Source organism: Camelus bactrianus, chromosome 12 (assembly GCF_048773025.1).
Source record: "Camelus bactrianus isolate YW-2024 breed Bactrian camel chromosome 12, ASM4877302v1, whole genome shotgun sequence".
In the NCBI taxonomy this organism is placed as follows: Eukaryota; Metazoa; Chordata; class Mammalia; order Artiodactyla; family Camelidae; genus Camelus; species Camelus bactrianus.
In genome coordinates, this window is record NC_133550.1 from 60,013,173 (window position 1) to 60,030,043 (window position 16,871).

The window sequence follows — 16,871 nt, forward strand, 5'->3', positions numbered from 1 at the left end:
AAGGTTGAGTGAATCAGTGCATATGTATTGAACCAAGGGTTATAGAACACAAGGTGGGGAGAGCCAGGGGGATCTGAAATATCTGGTCCCACACCACCCTCAACTGATGAAGAAGCTGAAGCTCAGTGAGGCTGAATCTCTTGGTCCCAAGCTAGTTCATCTCCTGGACACATCACAATATTCCTTGTCCTGTTGCTGGCATCTGGATTCATTTTTCTTTCTTTTATTTTGTTTTTCATATCAACCTCTATTCCAACACAGCATTTGATGTTTCACAGGAACTTCATTGGTCTCTCAGTGCACCCTGGTCCCACAGGGCACCTGGCAACTTGACAAATATCCCACCCCCTGGGGTGTCATCACCACCATCATCATCATCATACTGAAGACATCACTGCCCAATTCAGATAAACCTGCTGGAAGTCAAAGCTGAACTGATGCTGGAAAAGGAGGGCTGGGGACCCCCACCAGGAAGACTCTCTTCTGGTAGGGACATCAGACCCCGGGGAGGGGCGATAGAGGAGCCACTGCCCCCTCTCCCACCATCCAACAGTCCCAACTCTTTGATTTCTCCATTTGCTATTCTTTTCTGTTTGCAGCCTTCTTGTTCCTTGATCCTCCATCCTCTCTCTTTATTCAGGCCCCCAGGGTCTTCTTTGTCCACGATACATGGTTTCTCTCTGCCCCTTACTCTCTCGTTCCCCCTCCGCCCTTATTCCAGGCTTTAGGCCCCTTTCTTTTCTTTGACCACATGCATGAACCGCTGCCCGGCTGTACTCAGACCAAGAAATGCCACATTCCTTCACACCTAAGTCCATAAGTTTTATTTGTCCCCTTTCCCCCTCTTGAAAGCTACCTCTGCATCTTAGCCACTCACATGCCTCTGCTCCCTGCACTGCTCTGGGTCGGGGGACTGAGGGAGACTTGGACCCTACAGCAGATTCTCGTAGGTCCGGGTGAGCTCCTCCAACCTGCTCTCCAGCTCCCGGGCCCGCTGCCTTAGCCACTCAGCCGACTCCGCCTTTGCCCCCTCATGCAGGTGCAGTGAGTCTTTCACGAGGAAGCCCACGTTCCAGAGAAGGGAGAAACCTGCAGTGGCCATACCCATGACCCGGGCTCCTGTGCTCATCGCCAGAGCTGTGCCTTTAAGAACTTCCTGCACCTGCTTGCCGCTTTGGACTGAGATTTGCCCAGTGGTCAGGAAGCGCTGCACATCTCCTGCTAAGCCAGGGTTGGCTCTGAGCACCTCGATGGCACGGATATTCTTTTCAATCTGTTGCACGGCTTCTACGAGTTTCTGTGCTGCAGAAACAATTTTGTGCCCACTCTGCAGTAGAACCTCCTTGACCATTTTCCATCTGTTGATGGCAGTTAACATTAGGTCATTGGCTTCAGTTTCTGCTGATGACATGACAACACGTTCCACGACACTCGTGGCCACACTGGTCACGGCAGATGCAGCCCCCAGCCCTAACCCAGTTGCCGAGAGTGCCAGACTGACCCCCGCTGTCACAGGTGCCAGAGCCAGGCCAAGGATGGTCAGGATGCCAGACGCAACACCAGCAGAGGCGGCTGCCACCTGGGAGATAGTGCAGTCCCTGTGAACCTTGTCCACCTTGTCTGCAAGTGCACGGAGCTTTCCTATGCTTTCCTCAAGTTCCCGTTTCATATGAGGAAACTTCTTTAAAAACCTCTTCCTATTCAGCTGCTCCTTTAGCAGGCTGTATTTGACCTTGAGGGCCAAGAGTGTCTTCAGGTCATCCAGGCATTCGCGTAGTGCAGCTGACTCTCCCCTGTAACAGTGAAGGTCAAGGGATTAAGAAAGGAACTTTGGAGTTCTCCGTAAAATACCCTCAACAAGATTCATCCTGCATAAATCACAGACATTTTACTATAAACCAAAGAGAAAAGACTTCTACAAATATAAGTTTTTTTGGATCAACACTATGCACATGTTTCGTACATTGTAGAGGCTCCATTGTATTTGTTCAAACACAGCAGAAAAAAGCATAAGTCATTTTAGGATACTTTTAAGTGGTAGATATTTGGTAAGACACATTCTGACTCAGAGGCAGGTCAACACCGTCACCTCCAAGGTGCTTGTAGAGCGGCAGCTCCGCAGATAAACACAGAGAAGTGGGACTGGAGCAGAGAAACCTTCATTCAGAGAAGCTTAGGGTGCAGTGAGGAATCAACCTGCTTTTGCCCTTGGCTAAGGGAAGTGATCCCTAAGCCCCCAGAATGTTCTGGCTGATAGGAGTGCCCTGGTTTGCCTGGGCCCCTGGCCGCTGACAGTCTGCCAGGGTGATGCGTGATGGGCCTCTGGGTCATGTGATGTCAGTCCTGACCTCTGGGGGAAGTAGACACGAGGGTGTTGGTCTGACCTGTGGGAGAGGCTGGAGACACAGGTCAGCCGGGCGGGCAGCCTGTGATTGAGCCCCAGGAGGACCCTGTGCACTGAGGCTCGGGGTGCCTGAGACTCTCTTCTTCACCAAACGTTAGTCAGGCTCTTCTGAGTCCTCTTCTCAACCAGGCCTCCACCTTCCCCTTCCCTGTCCTGTCCCCGATGGCCCCTATCCCCTAGTCTCAGCAAGAACCCTGCTAAATCCACGTAGTGAGACTCCCCGACTCTGAGGTCTGATCACTTTGATACCTGATCCAATTCCTCATCTCCCACCCTTGATGCAGCCGCCCTTGACCTGCCTTTAGCAAGAATCCTGTTAGGAAAGTTTAACAGGAATCCCCTCCCCTTGGTGTCTCCTCTCAGTAATTTTCCCTCCACTCCTGCCTCACTCTGCTCCTTGGCTGTAAATCCCCAGTTGTCTGTGCTGTATTTGGGCTTGAGCCCAGTCTCTCTCTTCTACAGCAATGGGCTTCACACCTGTCACCACAGTCGTGAATGCTGCCTGCCTCATCATATTAAAGTCTATCAGGACCATTTTTTAAGCACAGTATGCATCCCTGGTTGAAAGAGCCCCACGTGCACTGACACACTGAACTCAGGACAGTAATGCGTCCTGAGGACAAGAGAAGCTTCATGTTTGAAACGCTCCCAGACTCTGCTCTGTGGCTGCTGGGAACCCGCATCATTCCCTGTAGTAAACAGGACCTGGGAGTCTGCCTGCTATCAGGGAGTTCTGTGCAGCCTTTTCAGGAATTCTCCAACGTTAGGGCGGTTTGTGGCATCCTCCAAATTTGTCACTGCTGTCAAGAGGTAGGACAATCTGGGGACTGTGCACTCAGGCTTTGCAGTTTGTCTGCACCACGTACATAGAATTTGTTTGAAGACCAAAACTCACAGCTAGAGGGGTCCTTAGTGATCACTTCCCTGACCTATGCCCTCTGCCCAGCCTGATGCCCTGTATCCATCCAGGTGAAGGTCACTGGGTCCATCCACTTCCCTAACTGACTGGGAATCAGGAGAGAGGCTATTAACCCTGGGTCCCCCTGGACTCTCCAGCCCACCTCACCGACTCCCAACCCACCACCCTGTACCCCCGAGCTCTCAGGTGTCACCAGCCTAACTCACACCTCAGCTGGGACAGCTTCATTTGCGTGTACCCCAAGGCGATGTGCAACTCGATGGACTCTCTAAAAGATTCAAAAGACTTTATGAAACATCCATATAAATTGCTAATCCTGAATGGCCTGCATTTGGATGAGCTGGTAGAGGAAATATAATCCTGTTTGGTGGGGACTTGACAGTCTCCTCAGAATCACACAAATTGCACAAAACTGGCAGCCCCTCATTCTGACAGTGGAGTCATGACTAAGCCACACTGCATTCAGACTTGTCAGGCTACTCTATGTGGAATAGAAGAGGGTCCCACATGGCATTGAAGACTCCTGGGCCCCCAGGCAGGGTGTGGAGGACACAGTCACCCTGGGCCCTCTATGCCCAGCACCAGGGAGGGAAGAAATGTCCCCTCTCCCACTCACAGCACCTCTGCTGGGTTCACAGCCCCTTCAGCTTTGTGTTCTAGGGGTCACTCCCCTCACTCTGGTCCTGGCCCTTTGCCAACACATTCTACTAGTTCCCCCACCTGAACCTCTCTCTCTCCATCCTGAGCCTTGGGTCTGACCCTGGTCCAGGCCTCCCTGGACCTTTGCCCGACATGCCTGCATTTGGTTCCACACCTGTGACCCTGTGGTTCACTCTAAGGCCGTCGCCACAGTCCATCAGATTGAACTGCTTCTCCCTTTGTACAGATGATAAATCTGAGATCCAGGACATAAGCTCAGAGTCCTAGAGTTGGGCCAGGATAGAGCCAGGACCCAACCCAGCTCCGTTCAATTCCACCCCAGCCTCTATGCCCTAGAGGCCCCGGGTCCTGCGGTGTCTGCACAAATCCTAAGATGGGGATACCAGGGCTCCAGTCAGAAAGAACCCCCAGGACACAAACTGACGGTGTCAGCAATTTTCTGACTCATCCCAAAGGAAGTCCTGCTCAATTCTCATGTCCAGGAACAAGAACCTTGGCCCTGATCTCTTCCCAAAAAGCTTCTTCAAAGTTAACATGAACGGAGCACCTACTACAAGTCAGCCATTATGCTAAGCACTTGGCGTGTATTATCTCAGTTTCCTCACAATAAAATTGAACAATAAGAAACCAAGGCAGAGAGAAGTTAAGTAACTTGTCCGTGGTCAATAACCTGCCCCTTCCTTGCAGTTTCATCTCTTCTCAACCTGAGGTCGTTCACCGCCAGCAAATGACATGGAGGCAAAATTGCTCATGGATTATTGAGAAGGAAATCCTCGATCCCAACCCTAGGATACTGCCTGGAGGAGGTGTGCCTGCCAGGAGGAACCTAGCCATGGTGGGGCTTTAGATGACATTCCTGGGGCACCCACACAAGTCACCTTGATAAATTTTCCTCATCCTCAATTCTATCTAGGACTGCAGTCAGCAGGCGCAGGAGTTCCTCTCTGTTCAATATGTCCCAGAGGCACTCAATGACAGCCTCAAAAAACCACTCCTTATCTAGATGGAAAGAAAAAAGAATCAAATTAGACAAAATTGCAGTGCAACATGATTTGTCTTCAGCACAAAGTGGTTACAGTTCATCTTCCTGAGCACTGTTCCCCTGGGTACTGTTGATGGAGTCACCCAGTGCTTTGGGCAGGACTGGGCCCTCCACAAATTCATATGTGCAAACCCTGACCCTGCACGTGACTGAATTTAAAATTAGGACATTTCAGGAAATAATTATGGTTAAATGAGGTCATAAGTGTGGGGCCCAAAGCCAGTAAGGCGGTGTCCTTATTAGAAGAGGAAGTGGTGCCAGTCCAGCTCTCTCTCCACGCTGAGAAAGGACTGTGTGAGAACAGGACCAGAAGGCAGCAGGCACTGACACCCAGGACAAGAGGTCTCACCAGGAACCAAGCCTACCTGCTCTTGGTACTGAGCACAGAGAGGTGTATACAGAAGCAGAAATATAAGGATCTGCACCCGAAACTTACATAAACCAATGTTACTTTAATTTTTAAAATGTCTCAGAATCCAGAGCGTTGAGTCAAAGTACCAGGTGAGAGACTCCTCCTGCGAGTCCCAGAAGCCAGGCCGGGCGGGGAGGGGCTTCCTCAGGGGCCCCTGGCTTCAACTCTGCGCCCCCTCCCCCTTATGTTTCCACTGGGCCACTTTGCTCTCCTGGCAGCCTCTGGGACAGAGTGATTTAGTTGCTTAGCAATGCAGTGATGGGGGCAAGGTGGTCCTTAGAAAACAGGAGTCAAGGAAACACAGTGATGATCTCGGTGCTTGGAGAGTTCCTCAGTGTTTTCTCTCTCCTGCGTCACTAAGGGTGAAAGGAAAGCAGGGCTTCCGTGGGGGGAACTCACAGCACTGAATCTGAGTGTTGATTGATTGGGGTGAGGCGGGTGGGGGAAATGCCTGAGCGCCTGGGTGTCTGCAGGGGTATCTGAGGGCAAAGGAATCAGTACCTGCCTGAGGCAGTCCCACCTGTTGAACAGGTGCCCTAAGGAAACCATGGGGGTGGGGGGTGAGAATTCTGGGGTGCAGCGAGATTCCACTACATAGGGACAGCAAAAACACTCAGAAGGACCTGCTCCGGGGCAGGCACTGGCCCAGCCACAGACCTACGTTATATTTGATCCTCAGAACAACATGTGGGAATACCATTCTCATTTTACAGGGGAGGTCAGGGAAGGTGCTCCAGGTCACACAGGTGGCAGGCGGCAAAGGCCAGACTGGGGTTCCATTCAGGGGTCCGCTCACCCTGGCAGAGTGGTTGGGCTGGCAGCAGAGCTGGAGGAAAGGGTTTTGATTGGTAACTGCCCAGGGTTTGGGAACAGGAGGACCCAGGACAAAGGGGGAAGGTGGAGAAGCCTCCAGGGTTGCTGGTCTACCTCCTCTCTCTGCACCTGCCTGGCTTCAGGATGCCCCACGCTACTCTCACCTCCTTCCCAGGGCTTCCCCTGTCCCACCCATAGTATCTGCTGTGTGGCGGGGGAGGGAGGGAGAGAGCACCTTAGCTGAGGCCCCCTGAGGAGAAGGCCCAGAAAGAGGCTGTGAGGAAAGATCCCTTTGGTGTGAGGGATGGGGCTTCAAGGATGCTTGTGAACCCCTTCTTGGGTCTTGATTCCTCTGTAGGTTAACTCAGCCTGGAGACACCACCCTCATTCTCGGGCACAAGGAGGAAGCAGCCAGAGAAGGGGCAGCTGAATACCTAGGCAGTAAAGGAGGCCTATTGACGTCATGCTGCCAGCAGCGGGGTGTCAGCGTCGTCACTTCAGCTCACCAGTCTGCGTCAGGCTCGAAGGAGGAGTGGCTTCATCCTTGGGGAAGAGAAGTCAGATTGTGGACCGGAACATGAGTGAGCCCTGGTAACATGGGGCAGCCAAGGGCCAGGTCTGGCCATTTCCCCAGGGATGGCCACCAGCGCCAGTGGACTCAACCCAACGTCTTTCTCTGTCTACTGGGCTCTGCTGGTGGCTATTCAGGGAAAGTTCCTCACATCATGCAGCTCCCTCCCAGCCAAGTCAGAGCCCTGTTGTCCTGTTGGGGCCCAAGGAGAGGTTATTCAGACAATAGATGGGCACCTGGGAAGTTGTAGAAGCAATAAAACCAAACACAGAAGAAAAGATAGGAAGGGAATACTCTGCAAATTACGTGAGGGTGGGAGCAGCTGTGTTAACTACTTGGTAATAGTTAATATTGCTCCAGGGTCTATGATGCGCAGAACTGCGGAAACTCACCTTAACTTAGCTTAGCCCAAGTTTTCCCACTGGTGCTGCAGCCCAAACTTGAACCCAAGTCTTTCTGATCCAGATCCCCCAGTTATGATGACTGTGCTCTACTCCCTTTAATGACCAATAACATTTATTCATGGATATATGCTTATTTGTAAATGACTCTTCTCATTCCAAAATTGTCTTTTTTATGTAAACTTACTTTACTGAGATATAAATTACCTACAGCAAAGGGCACAAGTCTTCAGGGTACAACTGGATTAGTTTTTACCGATGTTAATTCTGTAACCAGCAGCCACATCAAGAAATCAAACATCCCAGCAGCTCCTCCAAATTCTCCTGTTCCTTCTTCCCAGTCAGTATTGTGCCACCCAAAGGTAACCGCAATGCTCCCCTCTACCACACTGCATTAACTTGCCTGTTTTTAACTTTTATAGAAATGGGGTCACACAGTGTACACTCTTCTCCGAGGTATTCTATTTGATGAATGTACCACATTTTATTGATCTATGCTCCAAATACATATTTGAGGTGCTTCAATTTGGGGGCTATTATAAATAAAGCTGCCATGGAAATGCTGGTGCCGATCTTTTGTGTGGACTTGTGCACTGTTTCTGCTGGATATTTCCCTGGAAGTGGGCCTGCTAGCTCCCAAGATACCTACAACACTGGAGCTCGCACTGGTAGACAGTTTTCCAAAGCGATTGTACTTACTGCTTTCTGCATCTCTGAGCTACTCCCACAGTTATGCTGGGTGTTAGTTTTCATGTGTCTGTATCCCAGTTCCCCTGGAGCTCCTTGAGCAGAGGTTCGTATATGATCAATACATAGATTCGAGTTATAATTAAATATTTATAGTACATATGAGAAAAAAATGAAATGCATTCATACAGCATGGTGGGGGAGGGGGGTTAGGAAACTCGTTTTTACAACTTGCTTCTGTTAAATTGATGTGTAGTCGATTTACAATATTCATTTCAGGAGTACAGCAAAGCGGTTCTGTTATACATACACATACATATATGTCCATATTTTCAGATTCTTTTCCATTATGAGACAGGAGAGAATAGGGCAGGGCACAACCACTCAAGGAATGACAGCAACAAAAATGGTGGAAGATTCACCTTCTAGTTGGCCTTGAGGATTAGGAGGTTTCACTTCTACTTGACTTTGATCTTCATTATGTGCTCATTGTAACAGCATGATCAAACAACATGCCCGCAGGCGCCATGACAGCCCCAAGGCTGACTGCAAAAGGCCAAGCAGTGGGCAGTGGCCCAACCCCTGGGAGTCCCAGCCTCTTCCCCAGGGCAGTTGGATTGATCCCACCTGTAGGCTTGTGAAGCTACTGAGACCACGAAAAGTGACACCACCCAGCCTAGTGGCCCTTTGCGCTCTCTCTCCCCTTTGGAGACGGGCCGCACTCTGTCTAGGGAGTGTGTGCCTACTTTTACTTTAACCTGAGCACCCGATTCCCACACCTCTTTCCTTGCCTTTCTCTTGCCTTACACTCCATGCAGTGCATAGCTCTCTAAACAACTCTACTTTACTCAGCGGTGGCTCGCACTTGAATTCTTTCCTGCACGAAGCCAAGGACCCACACGTGGCGGGACACGTCCCAGGGGCTCAACGGTGACCTGGGACTCGGCCCTCCTCACGTCCCACATCTGATTTTCTGCATCAGTTATACCTTAGGAGTTTGGGATTAATAGAAACACATTACTAAGTATGTAATAGATAAACAACAAGGACCTTCTCTACAGCAGAGGGAACTGTATTCAATTTTTTGTAAGAAGCTATTAGTGAAAAGAATCCAAAATTATGTCTTGCACACTGTGCTCAAGTTTCTGCCTGGATAAATTTCCTGGTGCTACAGTTTTCCAACGCCCATGCTCTCCTTGCTTTGCAAGGTCCTTCATATCGCAAGGGCCTGGGGTCCCACTGGGCCCAGGTGCAATTCCTGAGGTCCCGCCCTGAGCTGCTGAGCTCCGCTGAGGGTGCCCGGTGCTATCTGCTGTCCTCTCCTAACTGTTGGAGCTTCGGTTTCTTATTCTATAGGTAAATAATAGTGCAAAGGACACTCTTCTTGTATAAAACTTTGCCTGCATTTGAGATTATTTCTTTAAGCTATTTCTAGAAATAGAATGACTGGGTCAGAGGGTTGGACATCTAACGATTTTTCATTTTGAGACACTTATGCAAAAAAATTGTGCCAATTTTTATTCACATTCAAAATATATGATATTGTCCATCCTGTGTCTTGCCAGTTCATTATTTTTTTGTAAGGCAGATCTTTACATACGACAGAAGTCTTTGTTTCTGTTTGTGACTACCTTGCCTTGGGAGGTGAGGAAAGCAAGCAAATGTTGGTGACATTTCGGCAATTTTTAAGATGGCAAAAGGGCAGTTCTAACTACCCCTCCTGAGCCCTGACTGAAATGAGAGTAAAGGTCCTCACAGGTATAATAAGAGCCCAGGATAAGGCTGGCTGTGTTTGTGGTCTTTGCTCTGCTCCGCTCCCTCCCCCTGGAAGGCCTCCCCCTCCTCACCACCTGACAGGTTACCTGTCCTGGAGGCCCCGCCCCAGGCCCCACCCCCAGCTGCTGCTCCAGGGACTCTCCCTTCTCCCCTTGCAGGTTGGGCTTTCCTAGTTGTGGTTCTGTTTGTGTTGAGTTTCTCCACTGCACCTCCTGCTCCAGGGCCTCAGGCGCACCTGCTGGGGTGCAGCGTGGCTAAAATATGGGTGGTGGGACCCAGTAATTAGACAGGAAGCAACCAGCTCCTCCATGACACAGCACATGCCCTGTCTCACGTGTGGTCAAGTAATTCCCTTTGTTTTCCTCGTGTGTCTTGATGAAAAGCTGTTTCTGGCAGAAAACAGATGAGTCTGGCACAGATGTCACCCAAGCTGCCTCACAGAATAGACTTCTGGGAGCTCTATCCTACTTCTGAGTGTTTGCATTTGCAGGCACCTCCCACTTTCCAAAGGATCACTGAACTTTGTAAGACCTTAATGCTCTGGGTTCTAAGATAACTAGGTTTACAAATGGTTTCCAATTTCAGTCTGTCCAATGTCAGGTAGCAGGAAGCACCTGTATTTCCTCATGTCTCCTTACTCCTGCCACGATATTTTTATAGGAGGAGAAAGAAGAAGTGAGAATTCTGGAAAAAAACATGGGTTCCAGCTAAAGTCTGAATAATGCCCAGGTCTTGAGCAGGGCATTCCCAAAGCTCTGCTCCCCCAGGGTGGCCGGGCCTGGTCTGGGTGTCCAACCAGGCTCCCTCCAGCCCCTTGCCACTGGGTCCCCTACTTATGCCAGGGACTTTGTGGGGAGGAGGGTGGGGTCATTTCCTGTCTGCACTGGAGGCTCCACTGAAGGCACAAAAAAGGGTGTGTTGCTTTGTGACTGTGGTAGTTTCCTGTTACATAAACCCTGCTTGAAGGAGAGGAAGAAGAGGAAGCTAGACAAAGGGAGGAGGGGAGGAAGAGGGAGCAACATGCTTCTAAGCAATCAACAGTCCGTCCTAAAGGGATCGAAATGTAAACGAGAAAGAAAAAAACTACCAACATACTGGAAGAAATATCAAAAATAACATTCCTTTAAAACAATTAAGAAATAACGAAATAATAATAATAATGACATTCCTTTGAGGAAATCTTTCTACTCAAGAGACAAATACCAGAACCCATAGAAGAAAGTCCAAGCTATTTGACATTAAAAATGAACAATTGCAAAAGATGCCATGAACCGGGTCCCAATATGATGCGAGACCAGGAGGTACTGTTCACAATACTTGCAGTAGATGGAGGGAAAGCTCCACACCGCACGGAGAGCCAATAAATCCACATGGAAGACTGAAACCAGTTTTTAAAATATGGGGACCTTTGAGAAAGTGGAGGAAATTGTTGGGCTTCACCATTTTGTTTTTCCCTGCAGAAACTACACTTTGTCCATTGAGGATATGTTTGCGTCGGTCTTATGTACAAGTGTGCCGGCTACCAGAAATCCCCTTGCAGCGGCATGACTTTCTGTTGACTGTGGGTTGCAGAACTTAATTAAATATCCTTATGAGCCGTGGCCTGGTTATCATAAGTGGCCCCTGATAAGCATGCAGATTGGAGCCCAAGGGTGCATGGACTGGATAAACACAGTCTCACAGTCGCACAACTGGATGGGGGCATAGACTCGAATCGATGTGAGGATTAAGCAGGTCTTCACTCAGAGACATGAGGTGAGATCACCCCCTTTGGAGACCCCAAAGATCTAGTGACTATACAATCAGACTCAGCTTGACCCCCAGGATGACAAGAGATGTCACCCAGGACGGCTACAACTCCAGTGTCAGGGTCGAGGCCAAAATCTGGTCCACAGCAACTTCAGCCACTGTGAAGGCAATGCCAACTCGGTGGGATAGTCACCTGAAAATTGCTCAGGAAAGTGTGTGGCAGATGCCACCAGCATCACCTGGTGGGGACTGGAAGGGTCAGGAGGAAGAGGCACAGGGCCACCGACCCCACTGACCCCTGCCCCACCCCGTCTCTCCATCCCGTGGGGAGGTGTGTGTGCCTCCAACATCCTGGACATTAAGAGTTGTGTGTTCCAGAACAGGGACCCACCTCCACCTGCCTGTTGTCCCTTTGTAGAAGGACAGTGGGAGTTGGTAGGAAGCTTCCAACTGAGCAGGCGACAATGGGGACTTTAGAGATCATCCCATTGGCTAGCAGAGACAGGGACTTCAGGCATCAGAGCACAGGGAATTGCCCTCCACGCTGACCTCACTGGTGACCTCACGGGAACGGGTTTCGGCCCCTCGTTGCCAGGCTGCCAGCATCACTCACTGGACAGTCCTATTGGTCTCTCCTCAGGTGGAAAATCAGGCCCTGAGTGAGTTATCTGTTGCAATCTCAGGAAGGTTCAGAGGTAAGGCTAAAAATGACAAATAAAATCAGCCCATCATGTTAATATTTTTATGTTGAAGTCAAGACAAATATGTGTTCAATTTCCATGTACTGCTAATGTTGAAGAGAACTGGACACATCCTAAGTGATAACAACAGATTTCGGATTCTAACTTACAACAGGGAATGGAGTAATTGATTTGGATGAGTGACTTTAAACTGAAAGGCACTCAGCTAGTTACTAGGATGTTGTAAATGAGCTTTTCCCAGAGAGAAGAACCAAGGTCATCAGACCCCAAACCAGGAAGGCGAAGGGTGGGGGTGGGTGGAGAGGGGGCGGTGACAGACGCACCCCGGGGCATCTCCAGGACGTATGCGGGGCAGGGGGGGGGGTGGGCACCAACCTCCATCCTCCTAGCAGTTAGGAGACCGAAGAGATCCTTGTCTGATTTCCCAGTTGTGCCTAAATATGGCCTTAAAAATAACAGCACCCAGTCTCTGGGGCAAACAGTATGACAGTGCCTCAAACAATTCAATACAGAGCTTCTATATGATCCAGCAATTCCACTTCCGGGTTTAAACTCCAGAGATATGAAAGCAGAGCCTTTTTTTCTTTTTGAGAGGCATTTTCTGTTTTGGTTAGGAGGTAATTAGGTTTATTTATTCACTTAATGGGGGCAGAGAGGACTGAACCCAGGACCTCACCCATGCCACGCACGCGCTCTCTCACTGAGCTGTACCCTCCCCTCTGAAACCAGAGTCTTCAACAGACACTTGTAACTCATGTTCCTGGCAGCATTGTTCACAAAGGTCAAAAGTTAGAAGCAACCCAAATTTCTGTCAATGGATGAACAAGAAAAACAATGTGGTCTATACATACAGTGAAATGTAATTCACATGAAAAATAAAGGGAATCCGCACATGTGTTACAACGTGGAGGATACTGAAGAACATTATGCTCCGTGAAAGGACACAGTCACTAAGGGACAAAGACCATAGGATTCTCCATGTATGAGGCACCCAGGTTAAACCAATTCCTAGAGACTAAAGGTAGGAAAAAACAAAAAGTAAAATGGGAGTTCCCAGGGTCTGTGGGAGGGGGGAGGGTCAGTGTTTTGGGGACAAAGTCTCAGTTTTACAAGATGAAAGGGCCGTGGAGCTGTGGATGGTGGTGGCGGTGGCACAACATTCTGGATGTATTTACCCCGCAGCTGCACACTTTGAAACTGCTAAGGTGGTAAATGAGAGGTCACGCATATCTTACTACATTAACCAATGAATTTGGAAAAAGAAGCCGGTCATAGCTCACAGGGAAAAAGAATGTGACAATGAATATATGTACGTTCATGTATAACTGAAAAATTGTGCTCTACACTGGAAACTGACACAACTTTGTAAACTCACTATAACTCAACAACAACAACAAAAAAGAAGCCGCCCATACAAGGACAAACACTGATTCCTCTCAAACGCGGTCCGTACAGTACCAGATTCCTGAGGTTGGGGAGGACAGTGGTGCTTCCCAGGGATGGAGGGCAGAGGGATGTGGAGTTATTGTTTCATGGGGACAGAGGTTCAGGTTTGCAAGCTGTAAACATTCAGTGACTGCATGGTGCTGCTGAATGCGAATGCCCTAAATGTCACTGAACTGGACACTTAAAAGAGGTGAAATGTTAAATTTTGTTATGTATATTTTATCACAAGTACATTTGTAAAACATAAATCCTTAAAACCCAGCCTTTGGGGAAAAGCACAACAGCACCTCAACCCTTTACCATCGGAAACCATCTTCACACCCAGGACCGCATTTGCTGCAGCGGCCCTGTGACGGGAACAGTTACTGTCCTCTGCTTCATGAGGGGAAACTCAGATTCAGACCTGCCCCAACCCTGGGATGCTGGGCTGGGCTCTGATTCTTGTTCTGCTCTGTTGTGTGGACTTTGCCATTTCTCCAGAGGGAGAGAAATCCTGAAACCCAAGAGTATTCCCTAAATCCTCCCTGTTAGCTAGTTATTAAGGAAAAAGTCACACTGACCAGACCATGAATGTCCATGTTAAAAATAAAGATTAAACGCTCCCCTCCCTGGGACACCTGTGCTGGTCCTCCCTGGGAGATGGGCCTCCCTTCCCAGGTGCCAAGGCCACGCTGACTCACTGTGGACGGGCTGCTCTGATCTGCTTTGTGAAACCTTGAAAGAATGCTTCTCTGAGTTGGTTGATATTCTTTGTTTGGACAAGACATAAAACTGCACTGAAAATCATGCTTCTCCAGAGCGCTTCCTTAAAGTTCCCTGAGAGGCTGGCTTCTGTGGTATAGTTCTCATTTTGGCTTAAAGAAAACTCTTTTCTCTTCCTATTTTATGTCATTTAATGATTATTTTCATTGACACAAGTCTACAGCCGGGAATTCTGTGCTAACACTGCAGAGCACAGGGAATTGCCCACAGGAATCATGCTGTGGGATTGTGCAGGGGGCCTGGCTCCTTTCCTCCCTCCGGGCCTCCTTCCTCACAGCCCACCTCCTACAGCTCCCACCTCACACAGTCCTGAGGGAGCACCCGGGGCACCTGGGAATGAAACTCCCTGCTGCCTGCCTGCTTGGTCCCCTGTCCTCCCATCTCAGGCCTCAGTTTCCCTCCAGGGCACTGAGCAGGCACTCAGAGACAGGGTGGGGGGAAAGACCTTGATTCCTTGTATCTCAGAAATAATCCTTGGCCCCCTGAGCCTCTATGCACAACCCCGGGGATGGCCTCGCTGTGGCCTGGCCACAAAGACAAGGGACTCTGACTCCCCCTCCTCCACCTTCTCTGCTTTGCCCAAATTTCTCAAAGTACTGAGCCCCCAACATCCACCTTCCTTCTATTGTCACCACTCACGTATCAGCCACCTGAGCAGTTTTTGCCCTCCCTCTGCTCTGTTTGGGGCCAAGGGGGCAGGAGGAAGAGGTCAGACCCACCTGCCTCCACATTCAGGCTCTGCCCTGCTTACCCTGTGGTCCCAGGCCCCTCACCTCTTCTCCCTGAGCTTCCATTTCCTTCTTCTCCAAAACAGTCACAATTAAGTAGTGACCAGCACCCTCTTCTCAGAGACACATGGTGAGGATGGGGAGATGGGGGTCTGCTTACCCAGGAGTCTCGCTCTGGCTGAGTGTGAACCAGACCCAGATGTTCTCAGCTGCGCGGATCCAGTCACCAGCTGTGCGTCTGCGGAATAACCAGACACAGCCTCCTCTGGGCCCAGATATACCCCCAAAATCGAAAGGGAAAGTGAAAGCACTGGTACCTGATTTGCTTACAGGATAGACTTGGCCGACCAGGCCCCACCCTCTGCTACTGCCTCCCTCCCTGCTGACTTCTTAGAAAACCACACCAGACCTGAAATTCCAGATCCTTCTAGCTTCAGTCCATCCTGCCTCAGTCTCTGTAAAGGACAACCTGCCACCAACAGACGGGGAAGCCCAGGGCAAATCACTCCTTGACCCCACGGGCTTCCTCCCAGTCCCCTCTGCCCGCTCCAGCCCCCACACTCCCCAGCCCACCTGCTTTATGCACCTTCGTGCCACGAGGACTCGTCATAGTCCCCAAACATACCAGAAGCTCCCTGTGCACCTGTCATAATTCTGCTGCTGAATACTCATGCTTAGAATACTCATACCCACTCATGTGGGTTCTAAGCATTTGCTCACTCAGGTCTTTCTGCCAGAACACCTGCTCCTATACCTGGAAAAGTCAGGCTCCTGCTCCAAAGCACAAATCTGGCATCACTTCCTCTGAGAAGTCCTCCAGGACCTTCCCTTGCAGAGTCCCCGGCTCTGCTCTCATCGTTCCTGGGAGCAGGGCCTAACCCTAACCCTCAGCCAGTGTGTGCATGCCCCCCACTTCTTGATCAGGTCCCTCTAGACCTGGCCCTGCTGGCAGGGACAGCACCGGTGCCTTGGGCCCCACGGACCCACCCGAGGAGCCCCATCCTTGGTGGTCATTGCCATTTGGATGGCTGCAGAGGGTTGGGGGAAGGGCTGAGGGCACACTGGTCTTTTACCCTGAGCTCATTTTTACTAGGTAACAAACCTTTTTCTCTCCAAATGGAGGATGCTTACGAGAGGCCAGTGTCCTGGCAACTCAGAAAAGTCTAAAACAGAAATGCAGCCGTTTCCTGTTTGGTTCCCAGCAAAGAGCCATTGGGGATGGAGGGCTAAGGGTGTGCCGGGTGCTGTCCTCGCACGTACATACAGTTTTCTGTATAACTGTAAGAACATTCAGCCCCTCCTCCCTGATAACCAAAGTGCAAAGTTAAGGCCCCACAGCTTGTAAGTGGTACAGCTGGGCTGTGGTCTCACTTTTCTGCTTTGGTCCCTGGAGCAGGGCCTGAGGGGGCCTGGACCCCACAGAGAGCCTGGCCTTCCCTCAGGGCCGCTTCATCCCAGGAAACATCCATGGGGCCTCGTGCCACCTGCCCCAGCACTTGAGGGAGGGACAGAAGAGTGATGGGTTGAGTCCACGAGGAGCACACACTACAGTTTGGTCTTTAATCAAGCCGGAACCCAGGCCAGGAATCTGATCGAATTTTGTACATAAGGAAGCCGGCAGGGAGGGGAAAGGCAGGGGCTGTCTGCCAGCGACTCAGGGGCTTCTGTTTGGCGGGAGAACGGCAGCAGCTGATGTTCGGCAAAGGTCCATTTGTCCAAACTCCACAGACTCACACTCCATCCCCCAGTGCTCAGAGCCCAGGCTAGAATGGGCGTCCCTGAGCACAGACACAGAGGGGC

General features: G+C 50.2%; 1 protein-coding gene across 1 annotated transcript; it reads right to left on the minus strand.

Annotated features, from left to right (window-relative positions):
• Positions 1 to 4: 4 nt before the first annotated feature.
• LOC105061982 (apolipoprotein L3) lies at positions 5 to 15,370 on the minus strand. Its single transcript, XM_074375475.1, has 4 exons — positions 15,232 to 15,370; positions 6,685 to 6,793; positions 4,862 to 4,982; positions 5 to 1,793 (listed from the first exon to the last, which is right to left on the minus strand). Exons 2-4 carry the CDS (start codon positions 6,713 to 6,715, stop codon positions 932 to 934), a joined length of 1,014 nt encoding a protein of 337 aa, XP_074231576.1. The 5' UTR covers positions 6,716 to 6,793; positions 15,232 to 15,370; the 3' UTR covers positions 5 to 931.
• Between the last annotated feature and the right edge of the window lie 1,501 nt (positions 15,371 to 16,871).

What these genes read in the sequence shown, in the direction of transcription:
- LOC105061982 (XM_074375475.1), bottom strand. Translation starts at nt 6,715, where the DNA reads ATGACGTCAATAGGCCTCCTTTACTGCCTAG. An exon ending in AGGCCTCCTTTACTGCCTAG is followed by an intron (nt 4,983 to 6,684) that starts GTATTCAGCTGC and finishes CTTTCCATCTAG; the next exon opens with ATAAGGAGTGGTTTTTTGAG. An exon ending in GATGAGGAAAATTTATCAAG is followed by an intron (nt 1,794 to 4,861) that starts GTGACTTGTGTG and finishes TCACTGTTACAG; the next exon opens with GGGAGAGTCAGCTGCACTAC.